This window comes from Monodelphis domestica, chromosome 2 (genome assembly GCF_027887165.1).
Source record: "Monodelphis domestica isolate mMonDom1 chromosome 2, mMonDom1.pri, whole genome shotgun sequence".
Classification (NCBI taxonomy): domain Eukaryota; kingdom Metazoa; phylum Chordata; class Mammalia; order Didelphimorphia; family Didelphidae; genus Monodelphis; species Monodelphis domestica.
In genome coordinates, this window is record NC_077228.1 from 528790874 (window position 1) to 528811142 (window position 20269).

Consider the following 20269-nt stretch of genomic DNA (forward strand, 5'->3'; position numbering starts at 1 on the left):
TGTAATAGAATAAAGGAAACGGGATCTGGACAACTGGACGCTGGCACAAGTTGGCTGCCTCAGTTTCCCTCCCATTATCCTGGAGAATTGGGCCTCTGCTTTGCACTGCTGCTTCTGAGAGACCGAGCCTGAACTGGGGGTATCTCCAGGCTTCCTTCAGCTGCCAAACAAACAACGGGGAGTCGGAGGCGCTCCGACCAGAGAACAGACCCTGCTGCGGGCTCTCTTTTCCACATCTTCTGGCAGCCCTTTTGTGTTTGGGAACCGATCGCTCTCCTCGCCCACCCCAGCAAAGCAGCCCTTGTAGAACGGAATAAAAGAGGGGGGGCGGGGGGCGTGTCCTGCGAAACTGACCGCTCTTCGCAGGAGTCCTGAGCCCGCCGCAGCGGGAGGGCAGAAAGGGGATGAGAGAAGGGGAGGGGAGAGGGCCTGGGCCCGAGGGAAGAGGAGCGGGGGCGGTCCAGGAGGAATCCTGCCCTGAGACTGGGCGGGGGGAGGCCCCCTAGTGGGAGGGTGGGGGCGGGCCCGGGGCCCCATTGGCCCAGGATGGGACCTCCCTTTGCTGGGGCCCAACCAAGCCGGGGCTGGAAGGCCCCGTCTTTGGCAGGACGGCACCATGGCGGACTACACACGTTTGGCCGGTTCTCTGGCTGTGCTCCGCATCCGGAACCCGCCAGTCAATAGCATTGGGTAGGTGAGAAGGAGGCCCCGCTGTGCAGCCTCCGCTGTGGCAGCCCGCAGCCTGGCCCCTGGCCGAACGGCAGAGGACCCCCGGGGGGCTTTCCGTGAGGGGACTTCAGGAGCTCTCGGGATTCTCATTGGTCCTAGCAGAGACACACCCACCCCTCCCCCGTACCTACCTATCTTCCTTCCTCTGTTTCTTTCTGTCAGTCTGTCTCTGTCTCTGCCTCTGCCTCTGTTTCTCTCTCTGTCTCTGCCTCTGTTTCTCTCTCTTTCTCTGCCTCTGCCTCTGTCTGTCTCTGCCTCTGTTTCTCTCTCTCTCTCTGCCTCTGCCTCTCTCTGTTTCTGCCTCTGTCTCTCTGTCTGTCTCTCTGCCTCTATCTGTCTCTCTGTCTGTCTCTCTGCCTCTGTCTGTCTCTCTGTCTCTGCCTCTGCCTCTGCCTCTCTCTGTCTCTGCCTCTGTTTCTCTCTCTGTCTCTGCCTCTGTTTCTCTCTCTGTTTCTGCCTCTGTCTCTCTGTCTGTCTCTCTGCCTCTGCCTGTCTGTCTCTCTCTCTGCCTCTGCCTCTCTCTGTCTCTCTGTCTCTGCCTCTGTCTATCTCTCTGTCTCTGCCTCTGTTTCTCTCTCTGTCTCTGCCTCTGTCTGTCTCTCTGTCTCTGCCTCTGTCTGTCTCTCTGTCTCTGTCAGTCTCTCTATCTCTGTCTCGGTCTCTGTCTCTGCCTCTCCCCCCCCCCCTTGCCCCCTCCCTCTTACCTTTTATCTTATCTTTTATCTTTATCTTTATCTTATCTTTTATCTTATTAGTTCCCTTCTCTGGGCCTGGCTCTCAAACCTCGGAGCCCCGCAGCTGCCCCCAGAGATGTTCTTAAAGGATCTTAGAGCTCCTCCCCTTCTGCCTTAGAGCTGGAGGGGATTCGGGGGTACCAGTCAAGGCCTGGGCTGGGGCCTGTTTGGGGCGCTCCCCACCATTTTGGGTGTGTGATCTGTGCTTAGAGATCAGTTGGACTTTAAGCGGAATCCGGAGCGCTTGACCGCCTTTTATGTGCGCTGGGTTCTGGGAGCGCTAAGACAAGAACTTGTCACTGGCCGGGAACACAAAGGACCATCGACTTGGAGTGCACAGACACGAGCTCAGCTTCCTCCTTTTGGAGAGGGGAAACTGAGGCCTCTTAAAAAGGAGGTTTCTTGTTCTAGTGGCTAGTAGATAGTATATATATGTATATGTACATATATATATGTATGTATATTTTAACCAAGGACTTTCTCCTTCTGCTACCACTAGCGCTATACATCCCATCAAAATCGAGCTTTAAAGTGGCTCAGCCCAGCCAGAACTCCAGGGCCTCCTCAGCCATCTCCCAGGACAGGCCAGCCTCCAGGTGCATTTCCATGATGTGATTTCAGACATTCAGTCCAAAGCCCTTTGAAATGACATTTTTATTTTTTTCTTTTAACCCCTCACCTTCCACCTTAGAATCGATACGGTGTATTGATTGGCTCCAAAGCAGAAGAGTGGGAAGAGCTAGGCAATGGAGGTTAAGTGACTTGCCCAGGGTCACACAGCTAGAAAGTGTCTGAGGCCAAATCTGAACCCAGGACCTGTCTTCTCTAGGCCTGACTCTCCATCCAGTGTGCCACCCAGCTGCCCCTAGAATCAATTCCAAGAAGAGTGGCAAGGGCTGGCAATGGGAAGTTAAGTGACTTGTTCAGGGACTCACAGCTAGGAAGTGTCTGAAGTCACATTTGATCTCAGGCCCTCTTGACTGTGGGCCTTGGTGCTCTAGCCACTGTGTTACCCAGCTGCACAAGTGAATGACTTTTAAACTTGATTTTCAATCTTCTTCCTCCCCAACCTGGAAGCCAGCCTTACCATACTTTGTGTGTGAAAGAGATGTCCTGCTTTGCCCCGCCAGTAGGGGGAGCACCCAAGGAAGGACCCTTTTCAAGTGTCTGCAGCTGGCCCTGAAAGTGGGGTGGACAATGGTCAGGGAAAGGAGAGCCCTTTGGGGCTTTAGTTATGTCCAGTTCTAATCCCCAGAACCAACTGAGAGCTGATTAGCTGCGGCCCTCTCTGAAGAGCCGCTTCCTAAGTGGGCAGCATCTTTGTGGAAGCCGCTTGGCTGGGGCTTTAGCAAGACCTTGGAAATCAGAGAGAGGAGCTCCGGAGCGGCTTCCTTAAGTCACGGCCTCTCTTTCTTGGAGGCGTTTGAAAGATTCATAAAGGAACAGAGGTGCCTCCTTTACTCTGGCTGCAGAGAGGAGGGGAAGGTGATGGATGGGGCTTTGGATAAGCTGCTCAGTCAGAATTACAAATTGTTCCCATATGCAAGTCGAGGAGGATCATTGGCATTTCCATTGTGTTTTTCATACTTCATCTCACTTAAGCCTTTGGATTACCGATAGGGCACTGGGAGGGACTTTCGGGGTCGTCTCTCTATTTCACAAATGACGACGAGCTGGCCCCAGGGGTGCTTGTAGGACCCCACAATATCAGGTATCACCTCAGAAACCAGCTAGTTGGACACCCCTCACTCGATTTTAGAAATGCACCTGATTATTGATTGGGAGCTGGGAGGGACTTTAGAGTCCCCCCCCCCCCCCCCTTATTTTACAAATGAGGAAACTGAGGGTGAGAGAGTTTTAGGTAATTTTTTCCTAGTGTCACTCAGTAGTACATGTCGAGGGTGGGATTTGAATTCAGGTCTTCCTGACTGCCTGACCCTCTGCAGCTACCCTTCCCAGAGGCCTCAGTTAATGATGACTGCAAAATGAACAACAACAACAACAAAAAACCCAAGATGGCAGGGGGCATTGGTCTTAATGGAATTTAATTAAAAATAAATGCTATCTTTTCTTCTTTGGTTAATTTTGTAGTTATCATGGATCCAGAAGAAGCCATGACTTTTGGACTTTGTAATATTATGCAATGGTGCTGACTATCTGTTTGTAGACGCAGCACATTTGAGTTTAATTAAATGGTCAAAGGTGAGCATTCTCTGTAGGTTTAATGGCGAAAGAGAAGTGTTGTTGTTCGGTCGTGCCTGACTCTTGGTGACCCTGTGGACTATGGCCCAGCAGGCCCTTCTATCTTCCACCGTCTCTCAAAGTCTGTCCCAGTTCATGCTGGTTGTCTCCATGGCACTATCCAGCCATCCCTTCTCCTTTTGCCTTCAATCTTCCCCAGCATCAGGGATTTTTCCAGGGATTTCTCCCTGGAAAGTATGTAAGTTTGGTTTCAGTGTTTGACCTTCTAGTGAATAGTTTGAATAAGATAAATATTTTATTCCCTCCCAATATTTGTTAAAACAATTTTTAAACATCCTTTTTTTTTAAAAACAAACCCTCACCTTCCATCTTAGAATCAATACTGTGTATTGGTTCCAAGGCAGAAGAGTGGTAAGGGCTAGGCCATGGGGGTCAAGGGACTTGCCCAACTAGGAAGTGTCTGAGGCCAGATTTGAACCCAGGACCTCCCGTCTCTAGGCCTGGCTATACATCCACTGAGCTCCCCATTTTTCAGTTCACTAAATTGAGGCAAACAGAGGTGAAGTGACTTGCCCAGGGTCACATAGCTGGGAAGTATATGAGGCCAGATTTGAACCCAGGACCTCCCGTCTCTAGGCCTGGATATACATCCACTGAGCTCCCCATTTTTCAGTTCACTAAATTGAGGCAAACAGAGGTGAAGTGACTTGCCCAGGGTCACATGGCTGGGAAGTGTCTGAGGCCATATTTGAACCCAGGACCTCCCGTCTCTAGGCTTGGATATACATCCACTGAGCTCCCCATTTTTCAGTTCACTAAATTGAGGCAAACAGAGGTGAAGTGACTTGCCCAGGGTCACATAGCTGGGAAGTGTCTGAGGCCATATTTGAACCCAGGACCTCCCATCTCTAGCCCTGACTCTTAAAAGAGGGCTAAGCTGCCCCCTTTAAACATTCTTTAAAAAAAATTTGAGCCTTAAATTCTCTCCCTTGCTCCCTTCCTTTCTCTGCAAAGGTAATACATTTGATAGAAATTTAAATTTCTATTTTCTAATTCTAAATTCTAAAAATAAAAAAAATTCTAAATTTTCTAAATTAAATCGTGTAAAACATTTGTTCATGATAGTTCTTTTATCCAACCAAAAAGCTGTATGAAAATGAAGACAGAAAGTGAAATTCAGTATTTGGTCTGGATTCACACTCCGTCAGTTCTTTCTGCAGAGGCAGATGGCATTTTCCATCACGAATCCTTTGGGCTTGTCTTCACCGTGTTCATCAAGCAATGTTGCTGTGACCATGTACAACGCTGTCCGGGTTCTGTTCGTTTCACTCTGTGTCAGTTCATATAGATCTTTCCAGGTTTTTCCTGGAGTCATCCTGCTCACCATTTCTTATAGCACAGGAGTATTCACCACCCTATCCCACAGCTAGTTCAGCCATTCCCCAATGGATGGGCATCTCTTCAATTTCCAATTCTTTGCCACCACAAAAAGAGCAGCTCAAAATATTTGGGCACCCAGAGGACCTTTTCCTTTTTGGCTTTTTAGTTCTTTTGGGTACAGATCTAGTAGTGGTATGGCTGGGTCTGTTCTAGAAAAATCTAGAAAAAAACCCCGACACTCAGAATGAGGAAGGAAAGATCTTTATTCCGCTAACAAGATCACATCTCGGACTCTGGGTCCCCAGCACCAGGGGGACAGGCACTCTATATTCTCTATCTGGTCTCACCTCTGGCTTGTCTGGAATTGGGTGGGAGCTGGAGCAGGGAAGCTGTCTGGACTTCAGGCTGAATTTCTTCATCAGATCAAAGGCTATGCCCAGTTTTAAAGCTCTTTGGGCTAGATCCAAATGGCTCTCCAGAACCATTGAACCAATTCTCAACTCCCTAACAGAGCAGCAGTGTCTTAATTTCCCCCCCACCCCCTCCAGCATTTGTCATTTTCCCTTTTCTGTCATCAGAACCAACCTGAGAGGGGTGAGGTGGTACCTCAGAGTTGCTTTAATGTGCATTTCTCTAATAAATAGTGATTTAAGGGATCCCCCCCCCCCATGACTATGGGTAGTTTTCGTTACGTCAGAGTGGTTTGAATCAATTTCTTTAAGTATTGACTGATTTGATCTCTCTGCTGTCCAAGGGACTCTCAAAAGGCTTTCCCACCACAGCTGGAAAGCTCTGATTCAGCAATGCTCAGTTTTCCTTTTGGACCAACTCTCAAAGTCACCCATCGCTACTGGAAAAACGATCGCTTTGACTCTATAGTCCTTTGTCAACAGATTTGCCCTAGCTTTCCTCCCAAGGAGCAAGCGTCTTCATTTCATGGCTTCAGTAGCCAGTTTGGAGAGTATAAAATCTGCCTCAGTTTCCATTTTGGCTCTCTCTATTTACCAGGAACCAATTGCCCAGATTGTTATTTTTTTATCGTTGAGCTTCAAGCCAGCTTGACCACTCTCCGCTTTCGTTCTCATGAAGAAGCTTCTTCATTCTTCACTTTCTGCCCTCAGAGTGATATCCTCTGCAGATCTGAGATTGCCGACATTTCCCCCGGTACCCTTAATGCTGGCTTCTGAGTCTGGCACTTCACATGCCTGCATATAAGTTAAATAAATAAGATGACAACATACAGCCTTGCCATACTCTTTCCCCAGTCTTAAAGAGAAGCAGGCGAAAAATATTTACTAGATTTCCTATTCTTAGCTTCCTTATTTCCTTCAAAAAGTAGGGTGGGAAAAGGAGGGAAAGGAGAGAACTTTTAAAAATTATTTATTTATTTTTAATATTCTTTTAAAAATCATTTTAAGTTTCAAATCCTTTCTCTTCCTCCAATCCTTCCCTATCCATTGAAAATGCAAGAAATGGGATATTAATTATACATGTGAATTCATGCAAAAATATTTCCATATTGTCCATGTTGCCAAAAAAAAGCAAGAAAAATAAAGAAAGTGAAAAAATTATTCTTCAATCCGCATTCAGGTTCCATCAGTTCTTTTTCTGGAGGTGGATAGTATTAAAAAAACAAAATAATCCTTACTTTCTGTCTTCAAATCAACTCTAGGTTTTGATTCCAAAGCAGAAAAGGGATAAGAGGTATGCAACTGGGGTTGTGACTTGCCCAAGGTCACACAGCTAGTAAGTATCTGAGGCCAAATTTGAACCCAGGATCTCCCCTCTCTGGGCCTGGCTCTCTATCCACTGAATCACCTAGCTGCCCTGGTGGAGAGCATTTTTCATCCCGAGTCTTTTGGAATTGTCTTAGATTCTCTGAGAACAGCGGCGTCATTCATGGTGTTACTATGTATGATGTTCTCCTGGTTCTGCTCACTTCACTTTGTATCAGTTCATGTAAGTCTTCCCAGGTGTTCCTGGGAGCATCTTGCTCATCATTTCTTATAGCACAATAGTATTCCATCATGACCATACCACAACTTGCTCAGACATTCCCCAAATGATGGGTGCAGGAGGAGAGAATTGTGCGTCTGTAGCTGTCCTTTGCCGTCACCTCTGGTCACCTAAGTTTAATCTGGGAGATTCCCACCTAACTAAGGAAAGTACATTAAAAAATGTCACTGTGGTTGGGAACTCTCCATGAGGAAACTCCCTCTCCCAGACCTGATCTGCACCCGTTTTACAGTTTATAGTCTTAGAGAAGGGTGGGGAACACTGCCAGGTCAGACCAATGCCTCAAATAGACAGAGAGCTCCTTAAGGGCAAAGACTGTCTTTTGCCTTTCTGACGGACATTTAATAAATATTTTTGACTTATTGACTAACAAGAGAAAGAAGTATGTCTGTAAATATATCCCCATGAAGGGAATGAGGGCAAGCTAACTTGGGAGAGAGGGCACTAGATAGGCTCAGAAAGTGCCCAAGATGGTACACGGGCTGATGGAGCAGAGTCAAGGTGGCACAATGGAGCCTTGAAGGTCTCAGTTCAAATCTGTCCTCTGACATTAGCTGTGTGATTTTGGGTAAGTCACTTCACCTTTGCCTGCCTCACTTTCTCCACTTATAAAATGGGGAGAATAATAATCCCTACCTCACAGAATTGTTACGAGGATTAAAGGATGTAATGCTTATAAAAGGCAAGATTTAAAGCCATTGGCCTGGGATGGTGACAAGATAGAGATACCTAGTGTTGTAAGAACATTTGTGTAGAGAGAAAGAGAGCTTTCATGGGGAGAAGAGACCAAAGGGGGCTTCACGGAGGGCTGGCCCTTGAGCTGAGCTTTAAAGGAAGGGAAGCATCAAATAAGTAATCATTGGGAAGAGCTTAGCACAGTTTCTGGCAGAGAAAGCTCTCTGTAAATGTTATGTTACATTATTATTAAAGGGACCCTCAAAGGTTAGAACAAGAAGAGGATGTGTTTCAGGCAGGGGGAGATTTTAAGCTGAAGGAGTAGGTAGAAGTGTATTTCACTAGAACACTGAATGAATAAATAAAGAAATAAAATTTAAAAACTACATGCTTTTATGATATTTCAGGCACTGTGCTGGGACAGCTAAGTAATACAAGGGATAGAGTGTGGGGCCTGGAGTCAGGAAGACTCATCTTTCTGAGTTCAAATATGACCTCAGGCGCTTAACTAGCTAGATGACCCTAGGCAAGTCATTGAATCCTGCTTGCCTCAGTTTCCTCATCTGTCAAATGAATTAGAGAAGGAAATGACGAACCACTTCCAAATTATTGTCATGAAAACCCCAAATGGGGTCAGAAGAGATGGATATGCCTGAAATGACTAAGCAACAAAGCACCTCTAATGGGGGGCAGCTAACACATACTGGGGGGCTAAAATGGGAAGGAAAGGAGAGGAGGGGAATTATTATCTTAGCTTCATGGTCTGGAAATGTCATTTATCAGTTTCCTAGTCACTTTCCCTCTTTCTTTCTTTCTTTCTTTCTTTCTTTCTTTCTTTCTTTCTTTCTTTCTTTCTTTCTTTCTTTCTCTCTTTCTTTCTTTCTTTCTTTCTTTCTTTCTTTCTTTCTTTCTTTCTTTCTTTCTTTCTTTCTTTCTTTCTTTCTTTCTTTCTTTCTTTCTTTCTTCCTTTCTTCCTTTCTTTCTTCCTTTCTTTCTTTCTTTCTTCTTCAACCCTCACCTTCCATCTTGGAATCAATACTCTATTGGTTTCTAAGCGGAAGAGTGGTAAGGGCTCGGCAATGGGAGTCAAATGACTTGCCCAGGGTCATCCAGCTGGGAAGTGTCTGAGGCCAGATTTGAACCTAGGACCTCCCATCTCTAAGACTGACTCTCAATCCACTGAACTACCCAGCTACCCCCACTCTCCCTCTTTCTTCAATGGAATGGGCTTCCTTGAGAACTGGTGGGTTCTTCTCCTTGAAGGTCTTCAGGTTGAATGACCACTTATGGGATATGTTGTAGTGGGGATTCCTTTCATGTAGGTGAGGGCCAGATAATAATAATATAACAACATTTATCCAGAAACTGTGCTCAGTTCTTTACAATTATGATCATATTTGGTCCTCACAACAACCCTGGGAGGTAGGTAGGTGCTGTTATTATTATTTCCATTTTATAGATGAGGAAACTGAGGCTAACAGAAATTAAGTGACTTGCCCGGGATCACACAGCTAGTAAGTTTCTGAGACTAGGTTTGAATTCATCTTCCTGACTTAGGGTGCTCTAACCACTGTACTACCTGGCTGCTCCCAGCAAGGTCCTCTTACATGTAGAACACCAGGAAGGAGATGCCCGTACCTATGAATCATCTAGTGAGTGCCCCCAGGCTCAGCTTAGCTTCAGTCATACCCTGTCTTTCAAGTTAGAGTCATGAAGGCAGCATTCATGGAGGAAGTGATTGTCTAAGGCTGGAGATCTACTGCCTCCATCTTTAAGCCTTTATAGTTTAGCTCAATGCCCCCACCTCTAGGAAGCCTTCCCTAATTCAGTCCTGATTTTAATGACCTTCCCCCTGGAGTTTACCAATGCTTTATGTCAGATCCCTCTACGTACTGATCTCATTTAAGGCCATTTATTTTAAATAATGTCATTCCCATTCCGGGGGTCCAGTACCATCCAAATGATGATTGATCACATGGTTGTTGTTGAGTCATTTCAGTCATATCGGACCCTTCATGACTCCACTTGGGCTTTTCTTGGCAAAGATCCTACAGGGATTTGCCATTTCCTTTTCCAGCTCATTTTATAGATGAGGAAACTGAGGCAAATAGGGATGAGTGACTTGCCGATGGTAGTAGCCATGGGAGTGGAGACTCGAGAGCAGTCGTGGAGGGAGAAATGGACAAGCTTGGCAACTGATTGGATGCGAGGGTCAAGGGAAAGCGGGCTTCAGATAGGGTGTCTACAATGTCCACCTCGACATCTCGCCCTCAGCCAGGACAGGACCATTTCCTGGTCACGGCTAGCTAGAACGGAGAAGAGGGCCATGAGAGCAAGGATGCTTTTCCCCATTATGGAAGGACAGGGGTCCTGAGCCTTGCTCTGTTATGTATTTTTTTCCCAGTAAAGCTGTGATAGAAGACCTGATGGAAGGCCTGAGGAAAGCCAAAATCGACCCAGCTGTGAAAGCCGTCATTCTCTGTGGAGCAGATGGAAAGTTCTCTGCAGGTAAATATGGATTTCGGAATCCCGCCCCTCTGATTCTCCCAGATGCTCTGTTCTCCTCTGATGTGCCCTAAGCCTCTGGTGGGTGCGTGTGTGTGCGTGTGTGTAGGGATGCCTTTGGCCAGGGTAATGGGTGAAATAATAACTAGCATTTCTGTCTTGCTTTAGAGAGTTATCATGATATCATGCATAGAAAGCAGGCCTTGGATTCAGAAAGACCTGGGTTCACATCATGCTCCTATAGTCATAGGACCATAGATCTAGGACTAGAGGGCTCTTAGAGGTCATTTAGTCCAACCTCTTTATTTTATAGATGAAGAAACTGAGGCTAAGAGGAGCTAAGTGTTTTGTTTAAGTTCAAATACAGAGGGAGGATGGAAAGAGGGGGAGGGAAGGAAGGAAGGAAGGAAAGAAAAAAGAAGATGGTAGAAGGAAGGAAGAAAGGAAAGAGTAAAAAGGAGAAAGAAAGAAGGAAAGGAGAAAGAAAGAAAAGAAGGAGGGAAGAGCAAGTCAGAGGAAGGAAGAAGAAGAAAGAAGGAAGGAAAATGGAAGGAAGGGAGCTGAGATTCACAGAAGCAAAAAAAGGACAAGAGGGAAAGAAAGAAGGAAAGAAACCCATACCTATCGACTAGACATTGCTGTTCATCCTCTAGAACAGCTGAGAGCCCTGATACTGCCTAGCTTTGGCCTGCTTCCAAGACCTATTGTCCCCATTTTCCTAGAACAGGCCCTTTTACTAGGACAGCTCTCCTTTCCCAAGATTACCAGGTTCTGGTCAGCTGGTCCCTTGTATAGTTTAGATGTAGGGATGGGGTAGCACCCACTTGACTCTGGAACTTGCCCCTGGACTCGAACTGTCTTCACTGGTGAGAGAGTGAAGCCTTTCCTAATTCAGCAGCTCTGGCAAGTCCCAACCCATTTTTCACATCCCAACCACAAATCTGCCCAGGGCACCTTCAAACCACCTGGCACTGCCTGTTTGGCTGACTTGGGCGAATGACTTCATCCCACTAGCCCTTGGGCTTTTCATATTTAAAATGAAGGTGTTGGACTAGGAGGCCTCACAGGCTTTTTTAGTTCTCACTCCATGGTCCAATGATCCCTCCCAGTTTGTGACATTCCAAAAAAGGACAGCCTACTCTAATTTGGTTTGAATAAGTTAGAGTCCAGTGTAAAAATTAAAATTAAATCTTAATAATAAAATATTATATTTTAAGAGGTTTATTAAATGATCATTGGAATTCAAGAAATAAAGAGGATACAAAATAAAGTCCACATGGCCATGACTGATTAGCCATTTCAAAATCCCCACTCACCGCCATCACCACGCTGGCTGCACCCCAAAGAGAGTGAGCAGATCACCCACTCAATATTTATCCCCTGTCTACTTAATGACACGAAGTCAGTGGGCTCCCAGGAAATGGAGTTCTTTTTTTAGGGTAACAGATTTTCAATTATACACCAGTGACATTACTAGATCCCTTTTCCTATACATTATTCTTAAAAAACAAAACAAAACACCACAAAACTCTTACCTTCTGTCTTAGAATCAGTAAATATATTTTGTTTCTAAGGCAGAAGAGTGGTAAAGACTAGGCAATGGGACTTAAGTGACTTGCCCAGGGTCATATGGCTGGGAAATGTCTATATCCAGATTTGAACCCAGAACCTTCCATCTCTAGGCCTAACTCTCAATCCACTGAGTCACTAGTTGCCCCACTTTTTTTTTTTTTAATTTTGAGTTCCAAATTCTCTCCCTCTTTCTTTCCTTTCCCACCCTACTCTCTGAGAGGGTAAGCAATCTGATATAGATTTTACATATCAATCATGTAAAAAATTTCCCCATATTAGTCATTTTATGGAAGAGATTACAAACCAAAAAATGAAGAAAGAAAATGAAATAGAAGTATGTTTTGGTCTGCATTCAGGCTCCATCAGTTCTTTCTCTGGAGATGGATGGCATTTTTCATGATGAGTCTTTGGCATTGCCTTGGATCATTGTGTTGCTGAGAAGAGCTGGTTCATTCATGGTTGTTCCTACAATAGTGCTGTTACTTTGTACGATGTTCTTCTAATTCTCCTTACTTCACTTTGCATCAGTCCATCACGAATTCTTTGGGATTATCTTGGATCATTATATTGCTGAGAATAGCTAAATCCTTCACAGTTGTTCATCATACACCCAGCCCAATATTGCTGTTACTGGGTACAATGTTCTGGTTTCGTTCACTTTATTATCAGTTTATGTAAGTCTTTCTGTGTTTTTCTGAAGTCATTCAGCTCATCCTTTCTTATGGCACAATAGTATTCCATCGCAACCATAAACCACAGTTTGTTCAGCCATTCCCCAATGGATGGACATCCTCTCAATTTCCAATTCTTTGCCACCACAAAGCGTGGCTATGAATATTTTTGTATATATAGATCCTCTTCCCTCTTCCTTGGTCTCTTTGGGATACAGACCTAGTAGAGTGGTGGTATTCCTGGACCAAAGGGTATGCACAGTTTTAAAACCCTTTGGGCCCCGTTCCAAATGGTTCTCCAGAATGGTTGGACCAGATCACAATGCCACCAGTGATGCATTAGCATCCCAGTTTTCCCACAACTCTTCCAACATTCGTCATTTTCCTTTTCTGGACACTATATATATATATATATATATATATATATATATATATATATGCATATATGTGTATATATATATTTTTAATGCTGCCTAAAATCACTCTGAAAGGCACACAGGTAGTATTGCATGGTGAATAGTTCCACTCTCCAGCCTTGGGGTCTGGAAGGATCTGGGACTGAGTCTAGTGTCTGAGAGATACATCCTCAGGGATATTTGGGGAAGACAATGACGTATGGTGTGGAGGTTTGCCAGGCCCCTTTCAGGGCAGCTGGTCTCACCTGTCACTTGAAGAAGCTGCCCAAAGGGCACTGGGCCACACTTTGGTAAACCATCTTGACAGATAGGCTAACACTGGTTGAGGTGGAACTGATGCACCTCCAGCCCGTCGGTGAGGTCAGAGGGATGCAGAATGGGCAGACGAGGACACTTTGTTCCAGTGGTCATGAAGATGGCCCAAGCAGCACTGTGGAGGTGACACTAGAGAAGCCAAGGTCACCCCCTGCCTCCCCGGCTGTCACCGGTAATCTTGGCTTTTGTCTCTGGACTCTGATGACTGACAAGGGACTCAGAGAGAGAAAATTACTTGGCTGGGATCTCGGCTCTCCCAAGGGTCAGAGGCAGGATTGGAACCCAAATCTTCCCGTCCATGAAGTCAGACTGTCTCCTAATATCTATCTAATGGTTTTATCTTGAACCAGGTTTCCCCACACACATTCTTTTTATTTCCTTAGGTGCTGATATTCGAAACTTTGCTGGCCCTGTACAGATGACCCATTCATTGGGCAGCGTCATTGACATGCTAGAGAAAATGGAGAAACCTTTGGTGGCTGCCATCCAGGACCTGGCTCTGGGAGGAGGGCTGGAATTGGCGCTGGGATGCCACTACAGGATTGCTGATGCCAAGGTAACAGCTCTGGGCGGACCACTGCTCTGATACCACCCCTCACACCATGTTCCAAACCAGTCCCAGAAAGGAGAGGAAGGCAAGAGCAACCTCTCCTGTGACCTGGGGGTCAGACTGAGTAGTCAGCAACTGTATGGAGCCATTCTTCAAGAGTGGGGTTCCCTCAGGGTGTCTCTGCCTGGTCAGCTCAGGGGCAAGACCCTGGCGATATGGAGAAAATTAATTTATTAGCAAGCATTTGTGGAGCTCCTACTATGTGCCAGGAATTGTGCTAGACATTGGGTATACAGAAAGAAATTAATCTCTTAGCAAGCATTTGTGGAGCTCCTACTATATGCCTGGCACTGTGCTAGACATTGGGTATACAGAGGAAATAAATCTATTAGCAAACAGTTGTGGAGCTCCTACTATGTGCCCGGCACTGTGCTAGACATTGGGTATACAGAGGAAATAAATGTATTAGCAAGCATTTATAGAGCTCCTACTAGGTGCCTGGCACTGTGCTAGACACTGGATATACAGAGACAATTAATGTATTAGCAAGCATTTGTGGAGCTCCTACTATGTGCCCAGCACTGTGCTAGACATTTGGTATACAGAGAAAATAAGTCTATTAGCAAGCATTTAAGGAGCTCCTACTAGGTTCTGGTGCTGTACATTTGGACTTCAGAAGTCAGAACAGAATAATTCAGACCTTCAAGGACACCCATGGTCTTAATTTCCTTTGTGTCTATTTTGTATGGATTTTTCTGTGCATTTGTTATTTCTCCCAGCAGATTTTGGGTCTTTGTATCTTCAGTGCCCACACGGTGCCTGGCACATAGTAGGAACTTAACGAATGTTTGCCTCTCGATCCTCCCAAAGCTGGTTGAGTGGTAAATGCCCGCAGAGATCCTCATGGAATGAATGACTGAATGTTCAGGCTGAGCGGGAGGTGTCTCATCCTCCGGACTGCCTAGGGATGAGTAGCAGGTGGCCTGCAGACCTTGACCCGCCTCTGGGGACAGAGCCAAAAGGAGCTTGGGGAGATGGACTTCTCCTGGGAAGCCTGGGGCCAACGCAGGAACCGACATGATCCAAACTTCAGTGTTTGAGGGTTGTGACGTCACAGTCCAGGGTTGGAAGGAAGTCAGAGACTATCTGGCTCGATCCCTCCACCCCTTTTGTACAGATGAGGAAACTGAGGCTGAGGGAAATGCAAATACCTTCCCCAGAAGCTCTGAAGGAATAAAAATGATCTCTGGGTCTCTCCTAACTGACCTTAGATGAACAGCTTTTCTGGCCCTTCCATTGGAATCAGATCCTCCATCCTCATCGCTCTGCCCCTCAGAAGCTCAAGACTCGACCTGTCTCCCCCTCTGCTGGTGCCCTCAATGGCTAGTGCCTCCCCTGTGCTCTCTGGGTGTCTCTAGGGGCTCTGCGTGCTGTCTGCCCCATCATCCTGGGAGCCCTGGAGGCCAGGGGCTGTCTGCCTCGTGCACAGGGCCTGCCCCTACTCTGCACAGAGAAAATGCTTGTTGACAGAATAATTATCAGCCAGCTGCTAATATCGATATCTCTTCTCACATCATCTGAACTAGAAATCTCTGTCCCTCCAGCGGGAAGCACCTCATTCCCATCAAATGTCATTGCAAAGGGCTTTGGACTGAACGTCTGAAATGGCATCAAGGCAATCACCTGGAGGCTGGCCTGGCCTGGGAGACGGCCGAGGAGGCCCTGGAGTTCTGACTGGCTGAGCCCCTTCTAGGCTCCATTCGGCTGGGATCCGTGGTGCCAGGAGTGGCAGAAGCGGGAATCAACTCGAACCCCTTTTGCTCCAAACCCAGGGCCCTTTCTGCCACGTCACACCAGTCTGTGCAGAGTTCTTGGCTGCTCGCTGGTATTTAGGGGTTCCCAAAGCCCTAGAGGAGATGGTTCTTTAAAAAGCACGGCATGGCAGAAAGAGTCCTGGCTTTGGACTCAGAAGCCTTCATTCAAGGCTTGCTTCTGATCCTACTTCCCGAGAGACCTTGAGCACTTCATTTCCCTGGGCCTCAGTGTCCTTATCTGTAATATGAAGGCCTTTGAGGCCTCCTTCAGCTCTATATTTGTGATCCCATGATAATATACTAACAAGAACTTATTAACTCCCTACTGTATACAAGCAACTGCTCCAGGCACAGAGAAAAACAATCAAGCCATCAATGAGCATTTATTCATCACTTTCTGCATGTCAGGAACTGTACTAGTTAATGGGGAAATCAAAGGCAGAGAGAAAATGGCCCCTGCCCCATGGGATGTTACAGTCTCTCAGAGGAGACTCTTCTGTGTATCTAGGTATCTATCGATCTGTCTGACTGTTTGTCTGTCTGTCTTGTCTCTATATTTTTCTGTATCCATCTATCTATTATCCCTCCATCCACCTATCCATCTCTCTGCATTTATCTCTGTCTGCCTCTATATCCATCTATTTCTATCCATTCATCATGTTCCATCTATTTATCTGTCTGTCTGTCTCTTTCTATCCGCCTCTATATTATCTATCTTCCTTCCTTCCTTCCTTCCTTCCTTCCTTCCTTCCTTCCTTCCTTCCTTCCTTCCTCCTGTTACAAGGGAATCACTTTAAAAGACTGATATATATTAATTTAAGGTCGCCAAGGAATCAGCTATGTAATTCCTAAATGAAAAACTCAAGTCAGCCGTCAGCCTTTCTTGGAGTTTAATTACAATAGGAGTAAGAAAGGAATTAGAGATATATATAGAGAGAGAAAGGGGAGAGAAGGGGAATAGGGCTTAAATACCCCTTCTGTTTAGGCTGGGCCAAAAGGCCCAAGCCCTTAGATAGCTGGGGCAAAGAAAAGAGATCAGTCCCTATTACTCACGTGTCCAAAATGGAGAAACAGTCTCAGAGGCCCCCCACCTTCAGCTTCCTTCAGAGCAAGCTTCCTCCGAGCCCAGCAACCACACCGACCAAAAACTCAACCCCCCTCTCCAGTCTCCAGACCCTCCTATCTTTAAGGACACCATCCAAGTTGCCTCCCCTCAGTCCTCACATCTACCAATCACTCTTCATCAATTTCCCTGTCAATGGAGGCTCTCGCTTAACCCAGGACCGCCCAGAGGTTTCTGGCTTTTGCACATGTCTGTTGAAGGTCATATTTTTCAAATGATTAAATCTTTACTCCTTTGTTCCAGCCCTTTCTAAATCCTGTTAACTTGAGTATGGTAGAGATTGGAATAATTAAATTTTGATCTAGGCTGCAGCCCTTACTCAATCCTATTAGGACTGAATAGGGTGGAGTATCTCCATTGTATCAATTCTAAAATCAATCAAGACTCAAAGAAATTCCTGTTCTATGCTCAAGCATAGGTCAAAGTCCTTTCCATTGTTCAGCAAAGGGTTTTTGTCCTAAAGTAATCTTAAGAAGGGAAGAGAAGGAACCTCCCATGCCAATGGAGTTCCCATTCCAATAGACTATCAGTAAGAAATTTTCCAAGTATGAAATATCCCAATGGTGAAATTTCCAACATTTATAAGTCTAAGGAAATTTGAGGTTTACACTCCCTCCCTCCCTCCCTCCCTCCCTCCCTCCCTCCCTCCCTCCCTCCCTCCCTCCCTCTCTTTCTTTCTTTCTTTCTTTCTTTCTTTCTTTCTTTCTTTCTTTCTTTCTTTCTTTCTTTCTTTCTTTCTTTCTTTCTTTCTTTCTTTCTTTCTTTCTTTCTTTCTTTCTTTCTTTCTTTCTTTCTTTCTTTCTTTCTTCTTCCTTCCTTCCTTCTTCCTTCCTTCCTTCCTTCCTTCCTTCCTTCCTTCCTTCCTTCCTTCCTTCCTTCCTTCCTTCCTTCCTTCCTTCCTTCCTTCCTTCCTTCCTTCCTTCCTTCCTTTCTTCTTCTTTCTTTCTTTCTTTCTTTCTTTCTTTCTTTCTTTCTTTCTTTCTTTCTTTCTTTCTTTCTTTCTTTCTTTCTTCTTTCTTTCTTTCTTTCTTTCTTTCTTTCTTTCTTTCTTTCTTTCTTTCTTTCTTTCTTTCTTCTTCCTTCCTTCCTTCCTTCCTTCCTTCCTTCCTTCCTTCCTTCCTTCCTTCCTTCCTTCCTTCCTTCCTTTCTTTCTTTCTTTCTTTCTTTCTTTCTTTCTTTCTTTCTTTCTTTCTTTCTTTCTTTCTTTCTTTCTTTCTTTCTTTCTTTCTTTCTTTCTTCCTTCCTTCCTTCCTTCCTTCCTTCCTTCCTTCCTTCCTTCCTTCCTTCCTTCCTTCCTTCCTTCCTTTCTTTCTTTCTTTCTTTCTTTCTTTCTTCCTTCCTTCCTTCCTTCCTTCCTTCCTTCTTCCTTCCTTCCTTCCTTCCTTCCTTCCTTCCTTCCTTCCTTCCTTCCTTCCTTCCTTCCTTCCTCCCTTCCTTCCTTCCTTCCTTCTTTCTTCCTCTTTTTCTACTTATCTACTTATCTATCTGCCTCTCTGTCTGAATCCATCTATCCATCCGTCTATGTATCAATCTATTATCTGTTCATCCATCTATTTATCTCTAGATCTATCTGTACCCAACTTTGGGACAAATAAATACCAAGGTAGACTGGAATCACTAGGAGCTGTGAGCCAGTATAGACCCCTTCATTCATAAAAAAATATATATTTCTGGAAGTAGTTAACAGCAAGTGTGAGTTGGTGCTATGCCAAAGGTGGTGCCAGTTTTACTGTGATTCTATAATCTCATTTTCTAAACCAAGAAAGGCCCACCTCTGCTGCCCAAACTTGCCAACTTTTCTCCTGTCTTTGCCCCTCAATGTGTTCTCTCACCTGCAGTTAGGCAAAAGTGGGCATGAGTCATAGGGTCGATGAGATGGGCAGCAGCTGAAACCATCAGTTTCAGGAAGATCATGGCAGACCCAAAGGCTAGAGGGCCTCGAATGGCGAGCTGCTGGACCTTGGGTCTGTGGCAGCATCTGGTTTTTTAGCTGACTCAGCCCCACATTGCCCCTGCCCTGTTCATGGTGGTCTTGCTGAGTTCAAGTGATCATATAACTAACTCTGACTTAGAGTTTTTCCTGTTAATATCTGTTAATATTTATGTAGTGCATACATTAAGGTTTTCAGAGCATTTTGTGGGCACTTTACCTCTTTGGACTCTGTGAGGTGGGTGCTGTGGGTGGCATTGTGCCCATTTTACAGAAGCAGCCCCAGGACAAGAGTGGGGGAAGTGATTGATTGGCCTGTGGTCACACAGCCAATGAGTGTTGAGAGGTTGGATTCGAACCCAAGTCTCTCCTGACTCCAAGGTCCAGGAGGCCAACTAGTTTATCAGTGCTGCCTCCCTCCCTGCTCTAACTGGGTCCCTCATTCTGTAGCACAACCCTGGGGAACTGTTTTGATGCCCACTTGGGAAGGGAAGGCTCATAGCAGGAGGAACTGACTGGGCAGAAAGGCTATAGATGTGTTCAATCATAACAGTATTCAGTGGCTACTGTTTACAGCGCTGATTTTGAGCAAAAGTGTGTATTAGCGTGTTCTCTAGTGATCCTCCCAGAGCTCTGCCTCACAACTTGTGGGAGGGACTGGGCTGCACAGAGATTCTAAAAACCATCTCTGGGAGGACAAAATGGACAGACTGGAAGGGAGCACAGGTAATAGTTTATTTGGAAAAGATCTGAGGGATACTGTGGACCACAAGCTCAATATGAGTTACAATTTGGTATCAAGAGAACTTCATGAGTTCTAATCTTATCTAAGACACTTAATAACGGTGTGACCCTGGATAAGTGACTTAATATTATTTGCCATTTTAAAAAAAGAAAGAGAGGCAGCTAGGTAGCTCAGTGGATAGAGATGCAGGCCTGGAAATTGGAGGTCCTGGGTTCAAATCTGGCCTCAGACAACCAAACAAGCTTCTTGGCCCCAATTGCCTAGCTCTTACCATTCTTCTGCCTTGGAAACAAAACTTAATGTTAATTCTGAGACAGAAGGTAAGGGTGAAAGAAAGAAAGAAAGAAAGAAAGAAAGAAAGAAAGAAAGAAAGAAAGAAAGAAAGAAAGAAAGAAGAAAGAGAGAAAGAAAGAAAGAAAGAAAGAGGAAGGAAGAAAGAAAGGAAGGAAGGAAGGAAGAAAGGAAGGAAGGAAGGAAGGAAGGAAGGAAGGAAGGAAGGAAGGAAGGAAGGAAGGAAGAAAATAAAAGGAAACTGAGGCTCAGAAACATAATTGCCCAAAGGCACCTGATCAGTAAGGCTTTGAACTAAGACTCTCTGGTTCTGGGAGCCATAGTTTACAAAGCACCAGGCTGGTGAGGAGATTGGAGGCCATGATCCCTGGTTGAAGAAGAAGATCCTGTTTAGCCTGCATAAGGGAAGACCCAGGGGATGTGCGATGGCTGTTTTCAGTTAGGAAAGACTGTCAGTCATGTGGTGGGGGGTGTAACGATTAAAATTTATGGAATATGGGGAGACTGCGGCAGGTAGAAATTAGTTTCTCTCTGCAAGGAATATATATATTTTTTGAGGTTTATTAAAGGTTAAAGATTAAGAATATACAAGTAAGAAACA

At 45.3% G+C, this 20269-nt stretch overlaps 1 protein-coding gene across 1 annotated transcript in view; it reads left to right on the plus strand.

Moving 5' to 3' along the window:
* The first annotated feature begins 538 nt into the window (after window positions 1-538).
* Window positions 539-20269, plus strand: part of EHHADH (enoyl-CoA hydratase and 3-hydroxyacyl CoA dehydrogenase) — a 37963-nt gene continuing 18232 nt past the window's right edge. Inside the window, exons 1-3 of the mRNA XM_056819881.1 lie at window positions 539-690; window positions 10141-10244; window positions 13599-13771. Of these exons, the coding sequence (XP_056675859.1) occupies window positions 617-690; window positions 10141-10244; window positions 13599-13771 (351 nt within the window). The 5' untranslated portion in view covers window positions 539-616. The remainder of the gene's footprint in view (window positions 691-10140; window positions 10245-13598; window positions 13772-20269) is intronic.